At 41.7% G+C, this 17,172-nt stretch overlaps 2 protein-coding genes across 6 annotated transcripts; one reads left to right on the top strand and one right to left on the bottom strand.

Moving 5' to 3' along the window:
* Window positions 1–115: 115 nt before the first annotated feature.
* Window positions 116–1,431, bottom strand: LOC115139365 (putative peptidyl-tRNA hydrolase PTRHD1). Its single transcript, XM_029676648.2, has 2 exons — window positions 1,152–1,431; window positions 116–712 (listed from the first exon to the last, which is right to left on the bottom strand). Exons 1-2 carry the CDS (start codon window positions 1,359–1,361, stop codon window positions 542–544), a joined length of 381 nt encoding a protein of 126 aa, XP_029532508.1. The 5' UTR covers window positions 1,362–1,431; the 3' UTR covers window positions 116–541.
* Window positions 1,432–6,137: 4,706 nt separating this feature from the next.
* On the top strand, window positions 6,138–16,995 carry LOC115139369 (uncharacterized). Of its 5 annotated transcripts, none has more exons than XM_029676653.2 (8): window positions 6,140–6,191; window positions 14,052–14,092; window positions 14,199–14,217; window positions 14,311–14,736; window positions 15,005–15,136; window positions 15,443–15,675; window positions 15,833–15,970; window positions 16,350–16,995. In XM_029676653.2, exons 1-7 carry the CDS (start codon window positions 6,172–6,174, stop codon window positions 15,967–15,969), a joined length of 1,008 nt encoding a protein of 335 aa, XP_029532513.1. In that variant the 5' UTR covers window positions 6,140–6,171; the 3' UTR covers window position 15,970; window positions 16,350–16,995. The 5 variants fall into 5 exon arrangements, 3 of the variants coding, with proteins under 3 accessions (XP_029532514.1, XP_029532513.1, XP_029532511.1); XR_010465549.1 differs by adding an exon at window positions 7,109–7,175 and having other exon boundaries at window positions 6,177–6,191; window positions 15,833–16,995; XR_010465548.1 differs by adding an exon at window positions 7,112–7,175 and having other exon boundaries at window positions 6,177–6,191; window positions 15,833–16,995.
* Window positions 16,996–17,172: the final 177 nt, after the last annotated feature.

Raw genomic sequence — 17,172 nt, forward strand, 5'->3', positions numbered from 1 at the left:
TTTCATTACTGTCACACTACATTGCCACTAGTTGCATTACCTCTTTCTACCTCAGTTTATTGTAAGGGCTGTATTCTGTGTATTGTAAAGTAACTAATAATACAAAAAGACCAAATTAGTTGACCATGTTTAATGCATCTTGTATGTTTGTAAACAGACTCCAACCATCGGCGGCTGGAAAATACCTAGCATAACCATTCACCATTTAATTGAATCACAAGATACGTGGCCACATCAAATTAGGTGGACAGACATTCACTCTTTAAATAAATGCCTGTTTTATGGCCGTCTTCACTCAGTGAGTGATGTCTCCTTGTTACTGTAGGAAGACAAACACTGACACTGCTTATCAGAGTGGGATTCTTCCTTGTGAAGTTGGAGCACGGACAGGGAGTGCTGGTTCTTCCCCCTTCAGCATCACCAAGATGCACAGGTCAACCAAAAAAAAGACCACCAAATTAACTGACTGGTGTGGAGCCATGGTCCAGACTCCATTCACCAAATGCATGTTACAGCAGGGGTCTCTCTTTGTCCCTCTGTGTCATTTGAACAGCTTGAACTTGTGCAGCAGAGGATGTACAATGTCTTTGGGGTAAGGCTTCAGGGCCAGGCAGGTGGGGACGTTCTCTGGCTGCTCAATCCACAGCTTGTGGGCGATCCCCTTCTCTGTCAGCGTCTCAGACAGGCTGGAGAGGGAGGCCTGGTCCACAGCCTGACCAAAAGATGAAGGAGAAGAGGGAGATCAAATCAAATGTATTTATATAGCCCTTCGTACATCAGCTGATATCTCAAAGTGCTGTACAGACACCCAGCCTAAAACCCCAAACAGCAAGCGATGTAGGTGTTGAAGATCACAAGCATTAGTTTATTTTCTCAACAATCACATCTTATCATTCACTGCATAATTATTCCATCCTACTGTATTTACTTTACATAACGAAACTTTACGTATAAATATTTACTTTACGAAAAAATGATTTTGTATTGAGAGGCTATTTTTATGCAGCTTGATATGAGCGCATGGGCAAAGTCAGTAGGAAACTTGTTTTGCCCACGTTCGCGCAAAACACAGGCATATCGATTTAGGTCACTATTAGCAGTATAATATTGATTAACTTGCAAGCTAATAATAGTACCCCAGTCCCAGCTACCTGAAGGACGACTTTGTGCATGCTGTCCAGTTCTGCCAAGTACTCCTGCGTGTCTGGGTCGTTGTAGTTCAGATGAATGGCAGCGATGGCAGCATGGCAGGCTTGCGTTATAACCGCCCCTAATGGCCAGGCCAACGTTTGGACCAGGTCTGACCGGACCACAACATACTGGACAAGACGACGGGGGGCTGCGGTTCCTGACGCCGCCATCTTTGGTCGGTAATGGTAGAGGACCGGAGGCAGCTACTGTTCAGATAGAACAACGAGACAGATATTTAACGGATGTATAAATCTGAGGCATCCGCTTAGCCAAATATGGTAGTGAGAGAAAGCCCAGGGGCCGGCAGTGGGAGACGAGGGAACGAAAAATCGATTTTTGCACATTTTCTCATCGATTAAACATTTGATCCCAATACAGTTTTCTGTTCCCAAAACTACAATATGTTACGAGCAGAGTGGACTTTGTTTTGTATACGTTACCCTTTGCCAAAGTCTTTAAAAAAAAGGCGTTGCTTAGAAGGAGTGCAAAGGCGAATTGAGTTGTTGCACACGTACACTTAAGAGTAGGCGTTTCCTAACGGAATAATGCAAATGTATACTAGAACGCGCCAATAGAATCTCGCAAGATCGTACTTGGCCCTGCCCACCTCCTTGCTTGTTCTGTTCACTATGACTAATTTGTTGCCATTTGAAACGACATGCAGTGGTCTATCTTGGTTTAGTTATACAAATCTTTAGCTAAAGTTATTGCTGGCTGTGCTGGAAATGATGCTTTGTTTATCTTCTGTGTAGGTACATGTATATCCCCTTGTGGTTGAAATATATAATTTCACAAGTCAAATGTACACCACCCATGACAGTGTACATTCAATAGGTTCATTGATTACAGTAGGCTACAAAGTATTTCAGATGGTGTGCTTTCGCTCCAGATTTGTTACCGGTTCCATCTCTCCTGTGATTCCCTTTTATAGTTACTTCTCAGATGAATTTACTCTCAGTAACAATGCCTGATTTTCAAGCAGATTTAAATCCGGACTGAGACTGGACCATTCAGAAACACTGGAATTGGGAACTTAAGGCAAACCGGTGTTATTCACAATGATCAGTGTGGTTTGCCTGTCTCAGGAGCAGGTACTGGAGCCGACTGTGTTAATTGGACCCATGCGTCTTCATGGGTCCAATTGGGGTCCTTATCTAATAGGGATACGATACCACATATAACCAAACCCACAGTTTAAAAAAAGAAGAAAAAAAGAAGAAGAAATGTACCAATTATGTCATGTCCTACCATACAGATTTTGACAGTTGAAAGTGTAGTGAGTGACCCCATCTCTCCCTATTTTACTTCTAGACAATGGTGAACCGTCATTCAGGGCAGGCCACCTATTTTGAGCCCCACATTTTTAGCATGCCTGTTTTTTAGGTTGCCTGTTTTGCATGTTATTTTGGCATTAATACGTGTCACATATCATTTTGCAAACAATGTAAAAAAAAATATATATATATATATATATATATATATAATTGAGTTAATAAAGCCGCATACAAACATGGTCTCTTTTTTGTTTTCTTGAGTAAGGCAGCTCCAAAATGCAGGTGTTTCAGCCTAGTTCAGTGCTTCCTGTGGTGTTGGGGCAAACCAGCAGGAAATACAGAGCGTTGTGCCGTGATTGGCTCAGTTTTCTGTCACTCATGGGGACTCTACGTCACAGCCAAGTCTAAGAGTACAGCTACACAATTCTAGCCCCTTGGGTGCTCCCATAGAGTTAAATTAGAAGTGCCCATCCAAGAAGGCTCAAGGTCATTGGCCAGAGATAAAATAAACAAGCTCAGACTGGGAATTGTAAATCTGGCCTCTTTCTAGAGCTCCGACCTGGTTAGAGCCTGTAAGTAAGCATTTCACTGTAAGGTCTACTACACCTGTTGTATTCAACGCAAGTGACAAATAAACTTTGATTTGATTCATACAAGAGCTGAGCTAAGACTGAGATTTGGACAACAGCCTATCCTCCAGATCAATGACGTCATCATGATTTTACCTTGTTTTTTTCTGAGTTCCCAGTTGTTTTGAAAGCACCATAAATCCAGAGAACTCCAGACTTTGATGACAAAATTTGCCCATGAAAGACCGCCGTGCCACCTTCCTGTTCAGGTGAGCACAGTACAACAAGATGAGTCCAAAAATGTCTTGTATGCTGCTGCATAAATGATGTAATATTGCAGGGAGATATGTATACTGTAGCTAAGAAAGTAATACTAAGTGTATGTTGTGTAGTAAGCTGTTAGTAGCCCATGTGCCTCTGTAACAGTATCATTTTTAGACCGTCCCCTCGCCCATACCCGGGCGCGAACCAGGAACCCTCTGCACACATCAACAACAGTCACCCACGAAGCATCGTTACCCATCGCTCCACAAAAGCCGCGGCCCTTGCAGAGCAAGGGGAACTACTACTTCAAGGTCTCAGAGCAAGTGACGTCACTGATTGAAATGCTATTTAGCGCGAACACCGCTAACTAGCTAGCCATTTCACATCCGTTACACCTCACCCTAATAATTTGGTCTATTTTCACCTCTTTCGCCTACTGTTCTGACTTGGTGGTGCACATTTAGCCTGTAACCTGTTTTAGAGAAATGTAATCATTGAATATTGCAAGAGCTTTCATTGTCTGCTTATATGCCCCCTTTATTTATCCTACGGTTCTTACTTGGTGTACTGGGAGAACACTGTAAGAATGGCCCATATTCTGAATTTTGTCGCTGTACATTTCAAAAGTGCTAAACAAATAGTTATGTTGACAACATCCATCCTAGCTCGTTCATTATTGTCTTAATCGATATTACGGATGGCCTCTTATCCGCTTGTCGTTCCCTTATGCCATAGTTTGTACATCTCAATTGTCATTAGAAACCACATTTGTTTAAGCAAGTCAGCCATATCAGCTATGTTTTTTTTAAGGCAGTAAATGAGGCTGAATGAACTGTTTTTGCTGCCAGACAAGGCTCCGCTGATACCCAGGTGTAGTAGTGGTAAGATGTTGGGACTGCTTTTGGGACAGTTTTATGTAGGCCCTAACAGTTTGTGGGCACCGTTTGTCACCATTATAGTGTAATTAATGTATTGTTTAGTGTTATGTAGTGGCTTTGCTGGCATGCATCCCACATTTTATTTTTTCCCCCACAAAGATTTAAGCCACATTGTGTAGACCCATGGACAGATTATACTGTGCAAGAGAACCTGGAGGATAGGCTGTTGTCCAAATCTCAGTCTTAGCTCAGCTCTTCTATGAATCAAATCAAATCAAAGTTTATTTGTCACATGCGTTGAATACAACAGGTGTAGTAGACCTTACAGTGAAATGCTTACTCACCAATAGTGCAAAAAAGGTATTAGGTGAACAATAGGCAAGTAAAGAAATAAAAACAACGGTGAAAAACAGTAGCGAGGCTACATACAGTAGCGAGGCTATATACTGTAGCGAGGCTACATACAGTAGAGAGGCTATATACAGTAGAGAGGCTATATACAGTAGCGAGGCTACATACAGTAGAGAGGCTATATACAGTAGCGAGGCTACATACAGTAGAGAGGCTATATACAGTAGAGGCTATATACAGTAGCGAGGCTACATACAGTAGAGAGGCTATATACAGTAGCGAGGCTATATACTGTAGCGAGGCTACATACAGTAGAGAGGCTATATACAGTAGAGAGGCTATATACAGTAGCGAGGCTATATACAGTAGAGAGGCTACATACAGTAGAGAGGCTATATACAGTAGCGAGGCTACATACAGTAGAGAGGCTATATACAGTAGAGAGGCTATATACAGTAGCGAGGCTACATACAGTAGAGAGGCTATATACAGTAGCGAGGCTACATACAGTAGAGGCTATATACAGTAGCGAGGCTACATACAGTAGCGAGGCTATATACAGTAGCGAGGCTACATACAGACACCGGTTAGTCAGGCTGATTGAGGTAGTATGTACATGTAGATATGGTTAAAGTGACTATGCATATATGATGAGCAGCAGTAGTGTAAAAGAGGGGTTGGTGGGTGGCGGGACACAATGCAGATAGCCCGGTTAGCCAATGTGCGGGAGCACTGGTTGGTCGGCCCAATTGAGGTAGTATGTGCATGAATATATAGTTAAAGTGACTATGCATATAAGATAAACAGAGAGTAGCAGCAGCGAAAGAGGGGTTGGGGGGGGGCACATAATGCAGATAATCAAATGGCTACCCGGAATACCTGTTCAAGAGTCTTATGGCTTGGGGGTAAAAACTGTTGAGAAGCCTTTTTGTCCTAGACTTGGCACTCCGGTACCGCTTGCCATGCGGTAGTAGAGAGAACAGTCTATGAATCAGGCTACAGGTAAGTCCACTATAGTCCTTGTACTAGATCTCTTTGCGCTCTTTCGGCAACTTCTAAAGCACAAAGAGATCTGGGACCTTATTCTTCTCCATTTCTCACTAGTGTTAGTGCCAATTTTTTTTATATAGATAATCAGAATAGCCTGTGCACTATTGTAAACTGGGTGGTTCGACCTCTGAATGCTGATTGGCTGACATCCGTGGTATATCAGATCGTATACCACGGGTATGAAAAAACATTTCTTTTTACTATTCTAATTACGTTGGCAACCAGTTTATAATAGCAATAAGGCACCTCTGGGGTTTGTGGTATGTGGCTAATATACCATGACTAAGGGCTGTATCCAGGCACTCTGCGTTGTGTTGTGTGTAACAGCCATTAGCCATGGTATATTGGCTATATACCACACCTCCTCTGGCCTTGTTGCTTAATTATGTAAATGTTCAACATTACTATTACTTTTGTAAATGTATTATATGCCCTTCAAAGAGAATATTAATTTAAACATATAGGCAAGGAGCAACTGTAAACGTGATGGTGACATCATGAGAAGTCAACCACTCAGTTGATATCATGCAAATACAGGAAGCTATTTAAGTGATGTGCGTGTCCATTTTGAAACACTTGACAAAGGAAGAGAAGATGGCGTTATCTGAACCAAGGTACTTTATAGCTCTTTTAAACTAAATTATCCTTTATAATATTGTCTAGATTATGATAGTCCTGTAAAATAATACAGTAGACAGACACCACATTACAGGAAGTTAAGCTATTATACATATTGTGGTATAATACAGGAATACATTGAGAGCTGCACACCGTTGGAAAAAAAGAAATAATCCAAAACTGAGGCAAAAAAAGAGATGGTTTATTGGGATATATTGAAGTTCAAAAGTTTATTGTGCAGAAAAAAGTTATTAAAAAATGTACCATTTTTTTGGGCGTCAAGCCATTATCAGTGTGAATGGTGGTAAACTACAGGAAATGAAAGCGATTGAAGACAATAGTAGCCTCTGCTATTTACTCACTTGTTATTAAAACAAGTTTAAACATGGGAAAATGTCAATCTGATTTTGGCCTCTGGCTATATAAAGCAGCTCAAACTCATTGGAAGACTAGGGAAATACTAGAAAGTCAACAGATTGGAAGGCAGACTCCTTGATTCATTTCCTTTTGAAGATGAGCGAGTAATACGTGTTAGGGGTAAATAGCAGAGAAGCTAAAGTATCCTCTTCAACCGCTTTCATTTCCTGTTCTTTACCACAAAACATGTATGACAACTTATCATTCATTTACAGTGACTAGCTAGTGAAAGTCTACACACCATTGCACAGTCTTCACATTTTGCTGCCTTAAAATTGAATCTACAAAGGGATTACATTTGATTTTTTCCTACCAATCTATACAACCTACTGCATATTTTCAATGTGAAACAGAAATTATAGAAAATTTATAAAACATGAAGATGTATTGAGCAACTTTTAGAGCAACATAATAGCCATAGTTTTTGTGAAAATTGCTCATTAAGTAGGAATCATTGATGGACAGCAATATTCAAACCTTCTCTCTGATTTTCAAGCAGATTTAAATCCGGACTGAGACTGGACCATTCAGAAACACTCAACACCTCTTGGAAAGCCATTCTGGTGTGTCTTTGGAATTAAAATGTGTAATTCTCCCACCTAAAAATACACCTCTATCCCAGGGTTTTCACAAGGTTACGGAAGGTTTTCCTTTAACTTTTTTAATTGGCTTTTCTCCTTTCATATTTATTTTGATCCTGAACTTGCCAGTGACAAGCATACCCATAATATGATGCTGCCACCACAATACTTGAAAATACAGAGGATCAACAACATTGCATTCACTCCACATTAGTGGCCTATATGAGAAAGCGAAAAGAGGAAAGCCCCTGTTAAAAAAAATACATATTTTAATCGAGATTGGAATGATTTTAGTAGCCCATTTTAAATTGTTGAGCTAGGGTATGGCGCCTACCATACCGTGCCATACCGTAAGTGAAACCCTCTGTATTTGCAAATATTATGGTGGCAGCATCATGTTATTGGTAAGCTTGCCACCAACAGGGACTGGGGAGTTTATCAGTGACTAGCCACCGTGCTTCTACATCTGCATTGCTTGCTGTTTGGTGTTTTAGGCTGGGTTTCTGTAGGGCACTTTGTGACACCGGCTGATGTAAAAAGGGCTTTATAAATACATTTGAATCAGGATAAAACATTTATACGAAAGGAGCAGAAACCCACCTCAGTCTTTTGAAAACCTAACCCTGGGATACAGTTTTGTTTTTCAGCGGGACAATTACATACATTACTGTCCATTAATGATTCCTAACCAAATTTACTGAGCTTGAGCAAATTTGACCAAAACAATGGATATATGATGCCTTAAGAGTTGTAGAATCTTATTTAAGAAAATGCACAGCTGTAAGGGCTGCCAACGGTGCTTTCACCAAGTATCAAAGGAGAAGTTTTATTTTTTACATCCAAATCTCTATTTTTTATGTAAATGGAATGTTGTAGAATGGTCCAGACACCTTTCTTTGTGATTCCACATGTAATTGAGAAACTTACCCAAACTCCCTTCTTTATCATCGTTGTATAGTATGGGTGCACTGGGTAAACATGAACAACGGCTCCAAAAATAACCAAATATGTCCTTTTATAAACGTCAAATCTCTCAGTATGGTGATGCAGGTCTTTAGATGTTGTACACATGACATTGTGTTATCCCAAACTTTATACACATTTACATTTACATTTAAGTCATTTAGCAGACGCTCTTATCCAGAGCGACTTACAAATTGGTGCATTCACCTTATGACCTCCAGTGGAACAGTAGTGCATCTAAATCTTTTCAGGGGGAGGGGGGGTGAGAGGGATTACTTTATCCTATCCTAGGTATTCCTTAAAGAGGTGGGGTTTCAGGTGTCTCCGGAAGGTGGTGATTGACTCCGCTGTCCTGGCGTCGTGAGGGAGTTTGTTCCACCATTGGGGGGCCAGAGCAGCGAACAGTTTTGACTGGGCTGAGCGGGAACTGTACTTCCTCAGTGGTAGGGAGGCGAGCAGGCCAGAGGTGGATGAACGCAGTGCCCTTGTTTGGGTGTAGGGCCTGATCAGAGCCTGGAGGTACTGAGGTGCCGTTCCCCTCACAGCTCCATAGGCAAGCACCATGGTCTTGTAGCGGATGCGAGCTTCAACTGGAAGCCAGTGGAGGGAGCGGAGGAGCGGGGTGACGTGAGAGAACTTGGGAAGGTTGAACACCAGACGGGCTGCGGCGTTCTGGATGAGTTGTAGGGGTTTAATGGCACAGGCAGGGAGCCCAGCCAACAGCGAGTTGCAGTAATCCAGACGGGAGATGACAAGTGCCTGGATTAGGACCTGCGCCGCTTCCTGTGTGAGGCAGGGTCGTACTCTGCGGATGTTGTAGAGCATGAACCTACAGGAACGGGCCACCGCCTTGATGTTAGTTGAGAACGACAGGGTGTTGTCCAGGATCACGCCAAGGTTCTTAGCGCTCTGGGAGGAGGACACAATGGAGTTGTCAACCGTGATGGCGAGATCATGGAACGGGCAGTCCTTCCCGGGAGGAAGAGCAGCTCCGTCTTGCCGAGGTTCAGCTTGAGGTGGTGATCCGTCATCCACATGGATATGTCTGCCAGACATGCAGAGATGCGATTCGCCACCTGGTCATCAGAAGGGGGAAAGGAGAAGATTAATTGTGTGTCGTCTGCATAGCAATGATAGGAGAGACCATGTGAGGTTATGACAGAGCCAAGTGACTTGGTGTATAGCGAGAATAGGAGAGGGCCTAGAACAGAGCCCTGGGGGACACCAGTGGTGAGAGCACGTGGTGTGGAGACGGATTCTCGCCACGCCACCTGGTAGGAGCGACCTGTCAGGTAGGACGCAATCCAAGCGTGGGCCGCGCCGGGGATGCCCAACTCGCAGAGGGTGGAGAGGAGGATCTGATGGTTCACAGTATCGAAGGCAGCCGATAGGTCTAGAAGGATGAGAGCAGAGGAGAGAGAGTTAGCTTTAGCAGTGCGGAGCGCCTCCGTGATACAGAGAAGAGCAGTCTCAGTTGAATGACTAGTCTTGAAACCTGACTGATTTGGATCAAGAAGGTCATTCTGAGAGAGATAGCGGGAGAGCTGGCCAAGGACGGCACGTTCAAGAGTTTTGGAGAGAAAAGAAAGAAGGGATACTGGTCTGTAGTTGTTGACATCGGAGGGATCGAGTGTAGGTTTTTTCAGAAGGGGTGCAACTCTCGCTCTCTTGAAGACGGAAGGGACGTAGCCAGCGGTCAGGGATGAGTTGATGAGCGAGGTGAGGTAAGGGAGGAGGTCTCCGGAAATGGTCTGGAGAAGAGAGGAGGGGATAGGGTCAAGCGGGCAGGTTGTAGGGTGGCCGGCCGTCACAAGACGCGAGATTTCATCTGGAGAGAGAGGGGAGAAAGAGGTCAGAGCACAGGGTAGGGCAGTGTGAGCAGAACCAGCGGTGTCGTTTGACTTAGCAAACGAGGATCGGATGTCGTCGACCTTCTTTTCAAAATGGTTGACGAAGTCATCTGCAGAGAGGGAGGAGGGGGGGGGAGGGGGAGGAGGATTCAGGAGGGAGGAGAAGGTTGCAAAGAGCTTCCTAGGGTTAGAGGCAGATGCTTGGAATTTAGTGTGGTAGAAAGTGGCTTTAGCAGCAGAGAGAGAAGAGGAAAATGTAGAGAGGAGGGAGTGAAAGGATGTCAGGTCCGCAGGGAGGCGAGTTTTCCTCCATTTCCGCTCGGCTGCCCGGAGCCCTGTTCTATACACAAAGTTATATTCCCTTTTGAGAGACTCAAGCCCGTTTTCCCTATCCAGCTGTTCCCTTTTCCGTGTAGTAACATGTAACTGCCGACATAAAGAATACACCAACATAAAGCGTCTTCATAGGGTGTTGGGCGCCACCAGCTGCCACAATAGCTTCAATGCGCCTTGGCATAGATTCTACAAGTGGGTTTTTCTATAAATAATGGGGCCAATGTGTGACATTGGGATCAACATTTCAAAATTGATTTAAAACAAAACTAACAAGGATGTTAATGCAGTTCCACATGTGTAGCCTTCTAAGAATAAAAAGGAATATATGCAAATTGACCCATAACTCCAGCTATACAACAACATAGGTCTAGGACTATACATCCTTTAAGAAGAGTTCATACAGACACTGGCAAGTCACATTCAAGGACTTTCAGGGACTTTTGCAAGCACTTAATTGTAATTTTCAATGTTATACAATTGTATAATGTCTATAATTTTACATGTAAGGCCTAATATAGAACCCCCCCACCCCAAAAAAGCAGGCAAAAAGTGTAGAAATAAATAAATAAAAGTAGACCGTTGCCACTTTAAGAATGAAGCATTTTTCAGGGCTTGCTAATGCATTGATATTCAAATGGTTTTTACATAACAATATGTGAGAATAATGTGGACATTGCTTCTAACTCATTAGATTGGATTCATGCATGGCACTTTTCCTGTAGCCTATGTGGCCGACGCAGGCACACATAATAAAACCACGCATAGTGGTAGAATTAATCTCACCATTTGAATCTCATCATCGCTGTTTTTATAATGATAAAGTGACCAAAAACCAGGTTCCTTTTTTAATGGAAGGATTTGTATGGAAAGCCAAATTGAATCCAAAATTAGATGTAATAACCGCACATGGTTTTAACACAGTAGAGTAGCGCAACACCATTCAATTAAAGGGGTGGGAAACAAACCGAAGTGGCCACGTCTCTCACAAAACCTGATCAAAAATGAAATCACAGATAATTATAAGGAAGCATGTAAACTTATAAAATGACTACAATAATTACAAGAACTTTTCAACCACCAAACAGAGGAAATGTCTGATTTTCAAGGTAGGCTTATTCCAGTATTTCTGAGCTGCAAATTCAAGTTCAAGGAGGCAACTTCAAGCCCCTTGTATTGTTTAAAATTGCAGGTGTAACATGGAAAACAAAATGCATTTGTACTGTTGTTTTATTAACAGATCATATTGTGAATAAGACCAATAGGCTATGTAACCTGTTGTCATTATTTCCAGAATAATTCATATGAATAGCGTTGAGTGTTGCTCAATAGTCTATTCTACACAATTGCGCAAAGTAGACTCGGTATCAAATCCGAGGCACAAAGACATATGAAAACATGAACTCATTACCTTGATGCTTTCTTTGTTAAATCTAACGAGGCCCTGCTGTAGATCAAACAGACAATGATAAACATAAATTCGCTAGGGGTATTTGATTCTTACAGGGCCAGCATCCCGGAGTCGCTTCTTCGCTGTTGACGTTGAGACGGGTGTTTTGCGGGTACTATTTAATGACGTTGCCAGTTGAGGACTTGTGAGGCGTTTGTTTCTCAAACTAGACACTCTAATGTACTTGTCCTCTTGCTCAGTTCTGCACCCGGGCCTCCCACTCCTCTTCCTATTCTGGTTCGAGCCAGTTTGCACTGTTCTGTGAAGAGTTTAGTTTTTGTTTATTAATTCGACCATTTTAAAAAACAAGCACACATAAAACTTAAAAGCCATACTTGCACATTAATAAAATCATCGAGGATCACACACAATAAAGTCTGTGACTTATTTCCATTGTGGTCCTTTTGAGAGAGAGAGTAGAGTAGTATATACAGTTGAAGTCGGAAGTTTACATACACCTTAGCCAACTACATTTAAACTCAGTTTTTCACAATTCCTGACATTTAATCCTAGTAAAAATTCCCTGTCTTAGGTCAGTTAGGATCACCACTTTATTTTAAGAATGCGAAATAACAGAATAATAGTAGAGAGAGTGATTTATTTCAGCTTTGATTTATTTCATCACATTCACAGTGGGTCAGAAGTTTACATACACTCAACTTGGGTTAAACGTTTTGGGTAACCTTCCACAAGCTTCCCACAATAAGTTGGGTCAATTTTGGCCCATTCCTCCTGACAGGGCTGGTGTAACTAAGTCAGGTTTGTAGGCCTCCTTGCTCGCACACACTTTTTCAGTTCTGACCACAAATTTTCTATAGGATTGAGGTCAGGGCTTTGTGATGGCCACTCCAATACCTTGACTTTGTTGTCCTTAAGCCATTTTGCCACAACTTTGGAAGTATGCTTGGGGTCATTGTCCATTTGGAAGACCCATTTGCAACCAAGCTTTAACTTCCTGACTGATGTCTTGAGATGTTGCTTCAATATATCCACATAATAGTCCCTCCTGCAGCAAAGCACCCCCACAACATGATGCTGCCACCCCCGTGCTTCACGGTTGGGATGGTGTTCTTCGGCTTGCAAGCCTCCCCCTTTTTCCTCCAAACATAAAGATGGTCATTATGGCCAAACAGTTCTATTTTTGTTTCATCAGACCAGAATACATTTTTCCAAAAAGTACGATCTTTGTCCCATGTGCAGTTGCAAACCGTAGTCTGGCTTTTTTATGGCGGTTTTGTATCAGTGGCGTCTTCCTTGCTGAGTGGCCTTTCAGGTTATGTCGATATAGGACTCGTTTAACTGTGGATATAGATACTTTTGTACCTGTTTCCTCCAGCATCTTCACAAGGTCCTTTGCTATTCTGGGATTGATTTGCATTTTCGCACCAAAGTACGTTCATCTCTAGGAGACAGAACGCGTCTTCCTCCTGAGAGGTATGACGGCTGCGTGGTCCCATGGTGTTTATACTTGCATACTATTGTTTGTACAGATGAATGTGGAAATTGCTCCTAAGGATAAACCAGACTTGTGGAGGTCTACACTTTTTTTTCTGAGGTCTTGGCTGATTTCTTTTGATTTTCCCATGATGTCAAGCAAAGAGGCACTGAGTTTGAAGGTAGGCCTTGAAATACATCCACAGGTACACCTCCAATTGACTCAAATGATGTCAATTAGCCTATCAGAAGCTTCTAAAGCATGACATCATTTTCAGGATGTTTCCAAGCTGTTTAAAAGGCACAGTCAACTTAGTGTATGTAAACTTCTGACCCACTGGAATTGTGATACAGTGAATTAGAAGTTAAATAATCTGTCTGTAAACAATTGTTGGAAAAATTACTTGTGTCATGCACAAAGTAGATGTCCTAACCGACTTGCCAAAACTATAGTTTGTTAACAAGAAATTTGTGGAGTGGTTGAAAAACAAGTTTTAATTACTCCAACCTAAGTGTATGTAAACTTCCGACTTCAATTGTACATACTATTTTTAAAATGTTATTTGACCTAAAAAGTGTGGGGCTCAAAACAGGTGGGGCTCTGCCCTACCTGCCCTGAATGACTGGTCGCCACTGGACAGCTTGCACTTCCATAAATGCAAGGACAGAAAAGTAATGTTTTATGTCACACGATTTGGGACAAATCTGTCAAGACACCAACCATGAGGAATTGTATTGAATATAGCTATGATCCCATTATATCTTAATGTAAATACATTACATATATATATTTAATACATTTTAGAATGTTTTGTGTTTCACCTACAGACCTGACCTTAAGAATATATATAGCGACTATGTCAAGTTGGGTAAGTGAAAATAGAACAATATGTCAAAAATATATAGATTTGATAACGGTTTCATTATTTGGTATAACACTAATTTACCTTCTCATTTTCTTCTTTGTGGATGCAGCTCGGAACATCCCTCGAGGGTAAGGGTCTGGTGAAAAGAAAAGAAACTACACTACAATGTTGCCACACAACATTGGCGACAACTTCATTTATTTGCCTGAATGTCTTTCCAGGTCTCACCAAGACTCGGAAAAGCTAATCAGAGGAGAGGAGAGCCCTTACATGCTGCCAGGAGGAACATTTGTCGGACTCCTTTTCCAAAACACCTGTGTTCTGAGCAGTCTATTGGCCGGAATACATATAACAGCAACAAGATTTAGCAAAATCAAAGATTATTTTATGACAGACAACACAGTCGGTGCAGTCATAACCTTTCTCGATAACAAAATGTATAATGAGGCGATGGGTCTTTGGCTTATTAATTTAGATTTGCGTGTTGGAAGAAAACTATACTTTTCCCAAAACGAAGGTCTAGATTGTAGAGGCTATGTCGAAGACTTCCTACCAAATTTCGATGACCTGACAATTGTCAAATATGAAGACGACAACAACGATTACGATATGAGCCCCTCAGCTTGCATTTACAATGGAACACTGAGGTAATAAGTCATCATTGACTACCTTTTCTATTTCATTGTTATAAACAAGCAGGTTCTATTTAATTATTCATTCTCTACTTTATCGGATTACATTTATTTTACAGTTCTAAGAAATCATTATACTTTATAGGTGTGTGCAAATACCATATGAAATATAAACATGAAAGACACATTTTGTTAAGATGCCAATGGCATTTTGATTTTTGAAACTGTTATTTGATTTTCTCTGTCCATCCTGTTGTGTTTCTCTTTCTGTGTATTGTGAAAGCAATTTTAAGATATATGGTCACGTTTACATCCTGGACACCGTAATGGACCCTAAACTCATCCTGGTGAATATGCTTGGCCGAATGGGAAACGGATGTCTTCCTCCTTATGTCATCACGGATGATTTTTCAAGGTACTGTTAGGTTGAACTGCACAATGCTTGTAAGGTTTAACTTGTAGGCTATGTTTGGTGTCACTACCAGTATGGTGCATATAGAATGCAGAAAATTAGGAGATTGAAGGCTGTGATCCAATACTGAGGTTAAATATTTGGAAATGGATATTTGACCGGTTTAGGAATGAGAGTTAGGTTAAGGTTAGTTTCAGTGAGGTTAGGGAAATGCATAAAAGTTAACATTGGGCATAACCCAATGCCAACCCCAATACAGCTTCTGTTTTTGTCTTATGTCCATTCTGATTGAATTTCTACTCCTAACAGGAAGTACGAGCTTCAGTTCCTTTTGCTGGGTTTAATCACAGCAGAGATCAAACACATGGTGCTGTGTGTTAAACAAGAAGGAGGGCGATGGATGCTGTACGATAACTCAGGTACGCCCCAATTCCAGGACTTCAACATGGAGATAGAAAGGAAGAAATACGTTGTTTACCTCGCTGCCTACGTGAATGTGAACAGTGCATATCCAGAGAAACAAGTGCAAGAATCAGAGCAAGGTGAGGTATAACCAAGAACTGAAAACAGTTCTATGTTGTCACTGGAATCTTCAGTTATGAAGTCATCCTATATTGTCTTAAGTGATTCAATTCCTAACTGCAATTATGATTTGGCAAATGTCCCTAAACAATAATATGCTACTCCATTATTTTACAGTAAATGACCTCGTCCTGCCAGTGGTTGTAACAGTCAACACCTGCCGATCAACATCCCCATTCAGATTACCGGTGGAAGAGACAACCATCTCCACCCTGCCGACCTGTCAGCAGCAACGAGAGGATGCTTCCCCCTAAGGTCTGTTCCTAACTATAGTGTGACTGCAGTTTTTTTTTGCTTTCCACTGTCATCATAGGCTTGTTTTAAGGGGGATTTGGCATTAGACTGAAATATTGAATAAAAATGTGTTTGCCATCGCAAAAAAACGAGTGTTAGGTGGGAAGAAATTGATAAGCTCTTGCCAAGCACAATTAGGATACGAGCTGAGATTCAGCATCACGGAGAGCAATAGATTAAATCATCACGACATTTGACATTCAAAGCCACAGGGCATTTTTATCACTCTTAGGCTTTCGTTTCATTGTAGACTAGGCTGCAGGGATGGTAACAACACAGCTAACTTACACACAAACATGTAGCCTGTACGAGATGTAAACATACCACTTTCCCGCCACAGGTGAATCAACTGTTAATGTGTGGTAGGGATCAGAGACCCTTTCCTTTGTGCAACTTGACTGCATTCCTACCAAGTTATGTTTTTCTTTTTTTTAATGAAATCATTTTTCATGTAGTCTACTACTGCTTATGAGTGAAAAATTATGGAAGACCGACCCCTGATTTAACAAAATATGTGTTGTCATAAATTACTTGTAAATGTCTGTTTTATCTTTCTGTGTCTCCCCTGTGGAAGTGGAAAACGCAGAGGAATGTGGCTGAGGGCACCCTGGCCTGAATACACCCAGACATTCATTGCCTGAGCCCACTTGGTTGTGCTGCTGACCAAGTCCACCTGGTTGTGCTACCTCCACTGGACCGACCTGCTTCCTTTAGCCGCTACACCAACAAATGTTTATTTCTTTACTTACCGTGTCTTTGTAAAAAGCTATCAGACCGACCACGGGGTCTTGAAGTATTGAAAATCTCTATCCGGTACAGCCAGAAGAGGACTGGCAACCCCTCTCAGCCTGGTTCCTCTCTAGGTTTCTTCCTTTTAGGGAGTTTTTCCTAGCCACTGTGCTCTTGCTTATGCTTTGCTGTTTGGGGTCTGACAATTGCAGATGTAAAAACTGCTTTATAAATAAATTTGATTGATTGATCAACAACAGGGATACTTTCTCCTTGATTTTACACACGAGGCACATCCATGTTCACTAAGTACAATACGTAAGTATGAGATCTGTAAGATATCCGATCGCAACTTAATATAATTCCAGACCTAACCTAAACATTGCATCTATCAAAATTACAAAATAACTTTCATTAACATTATCAGACTTGTA

This window comes from Oncorhynchus nerka, linkage group LG13 (genome assembly GCF_034236695.1).
Source record: "Oncorhynchus nerka isolate Pitt River linkage group LG13, Oner_Uvic_2.0, whole genome shotgun sequence".
NCBI lineage: Eukaryota > Metazoa > Chordata > Actinopteri > Salmoniformes > Salmonidae > Oncorhynchus > Oncorhynchus nerka.

Excerpts from the sequence above, each read along its gene's own strand:
- LOC115139369 (XM_029676651.2), top strand. The coding sequence starts at position 6,172 with ATGGCGTTATCTGAACCAAG. Across the intron at positions 6,192-14,051 it reads ATGGCGTTATCTGAACCAAG|ACCTGACCTTAAGAATATAT; the intron begins GTACTTTATAGC and ends TTTCACCTACAG. Across the intron at positions 14,737-15,004 it reads ATTTACAATGGAACACTGAG|CAATTTTAAGATATATGGTC; the intron begins GTAATAAGTCAT and ends GTATTGTGAAAG.
- LOC115139365 (XM_029676648.2), bottom strand. The coding sequence starts at position 1,361 with ATGGCGGCGTCAGGAACCGCAGCCCCCCGTCGTCTTGTCCAGTATGTT. Across the intron at positions 713-1,151 it reads TGCACAAAGTCGTCCTTCAG|GCTGTGGACCAGGCCTCCCT; the intron begins GTAGCTGGGACT and ends TCTTTTGGTCAG.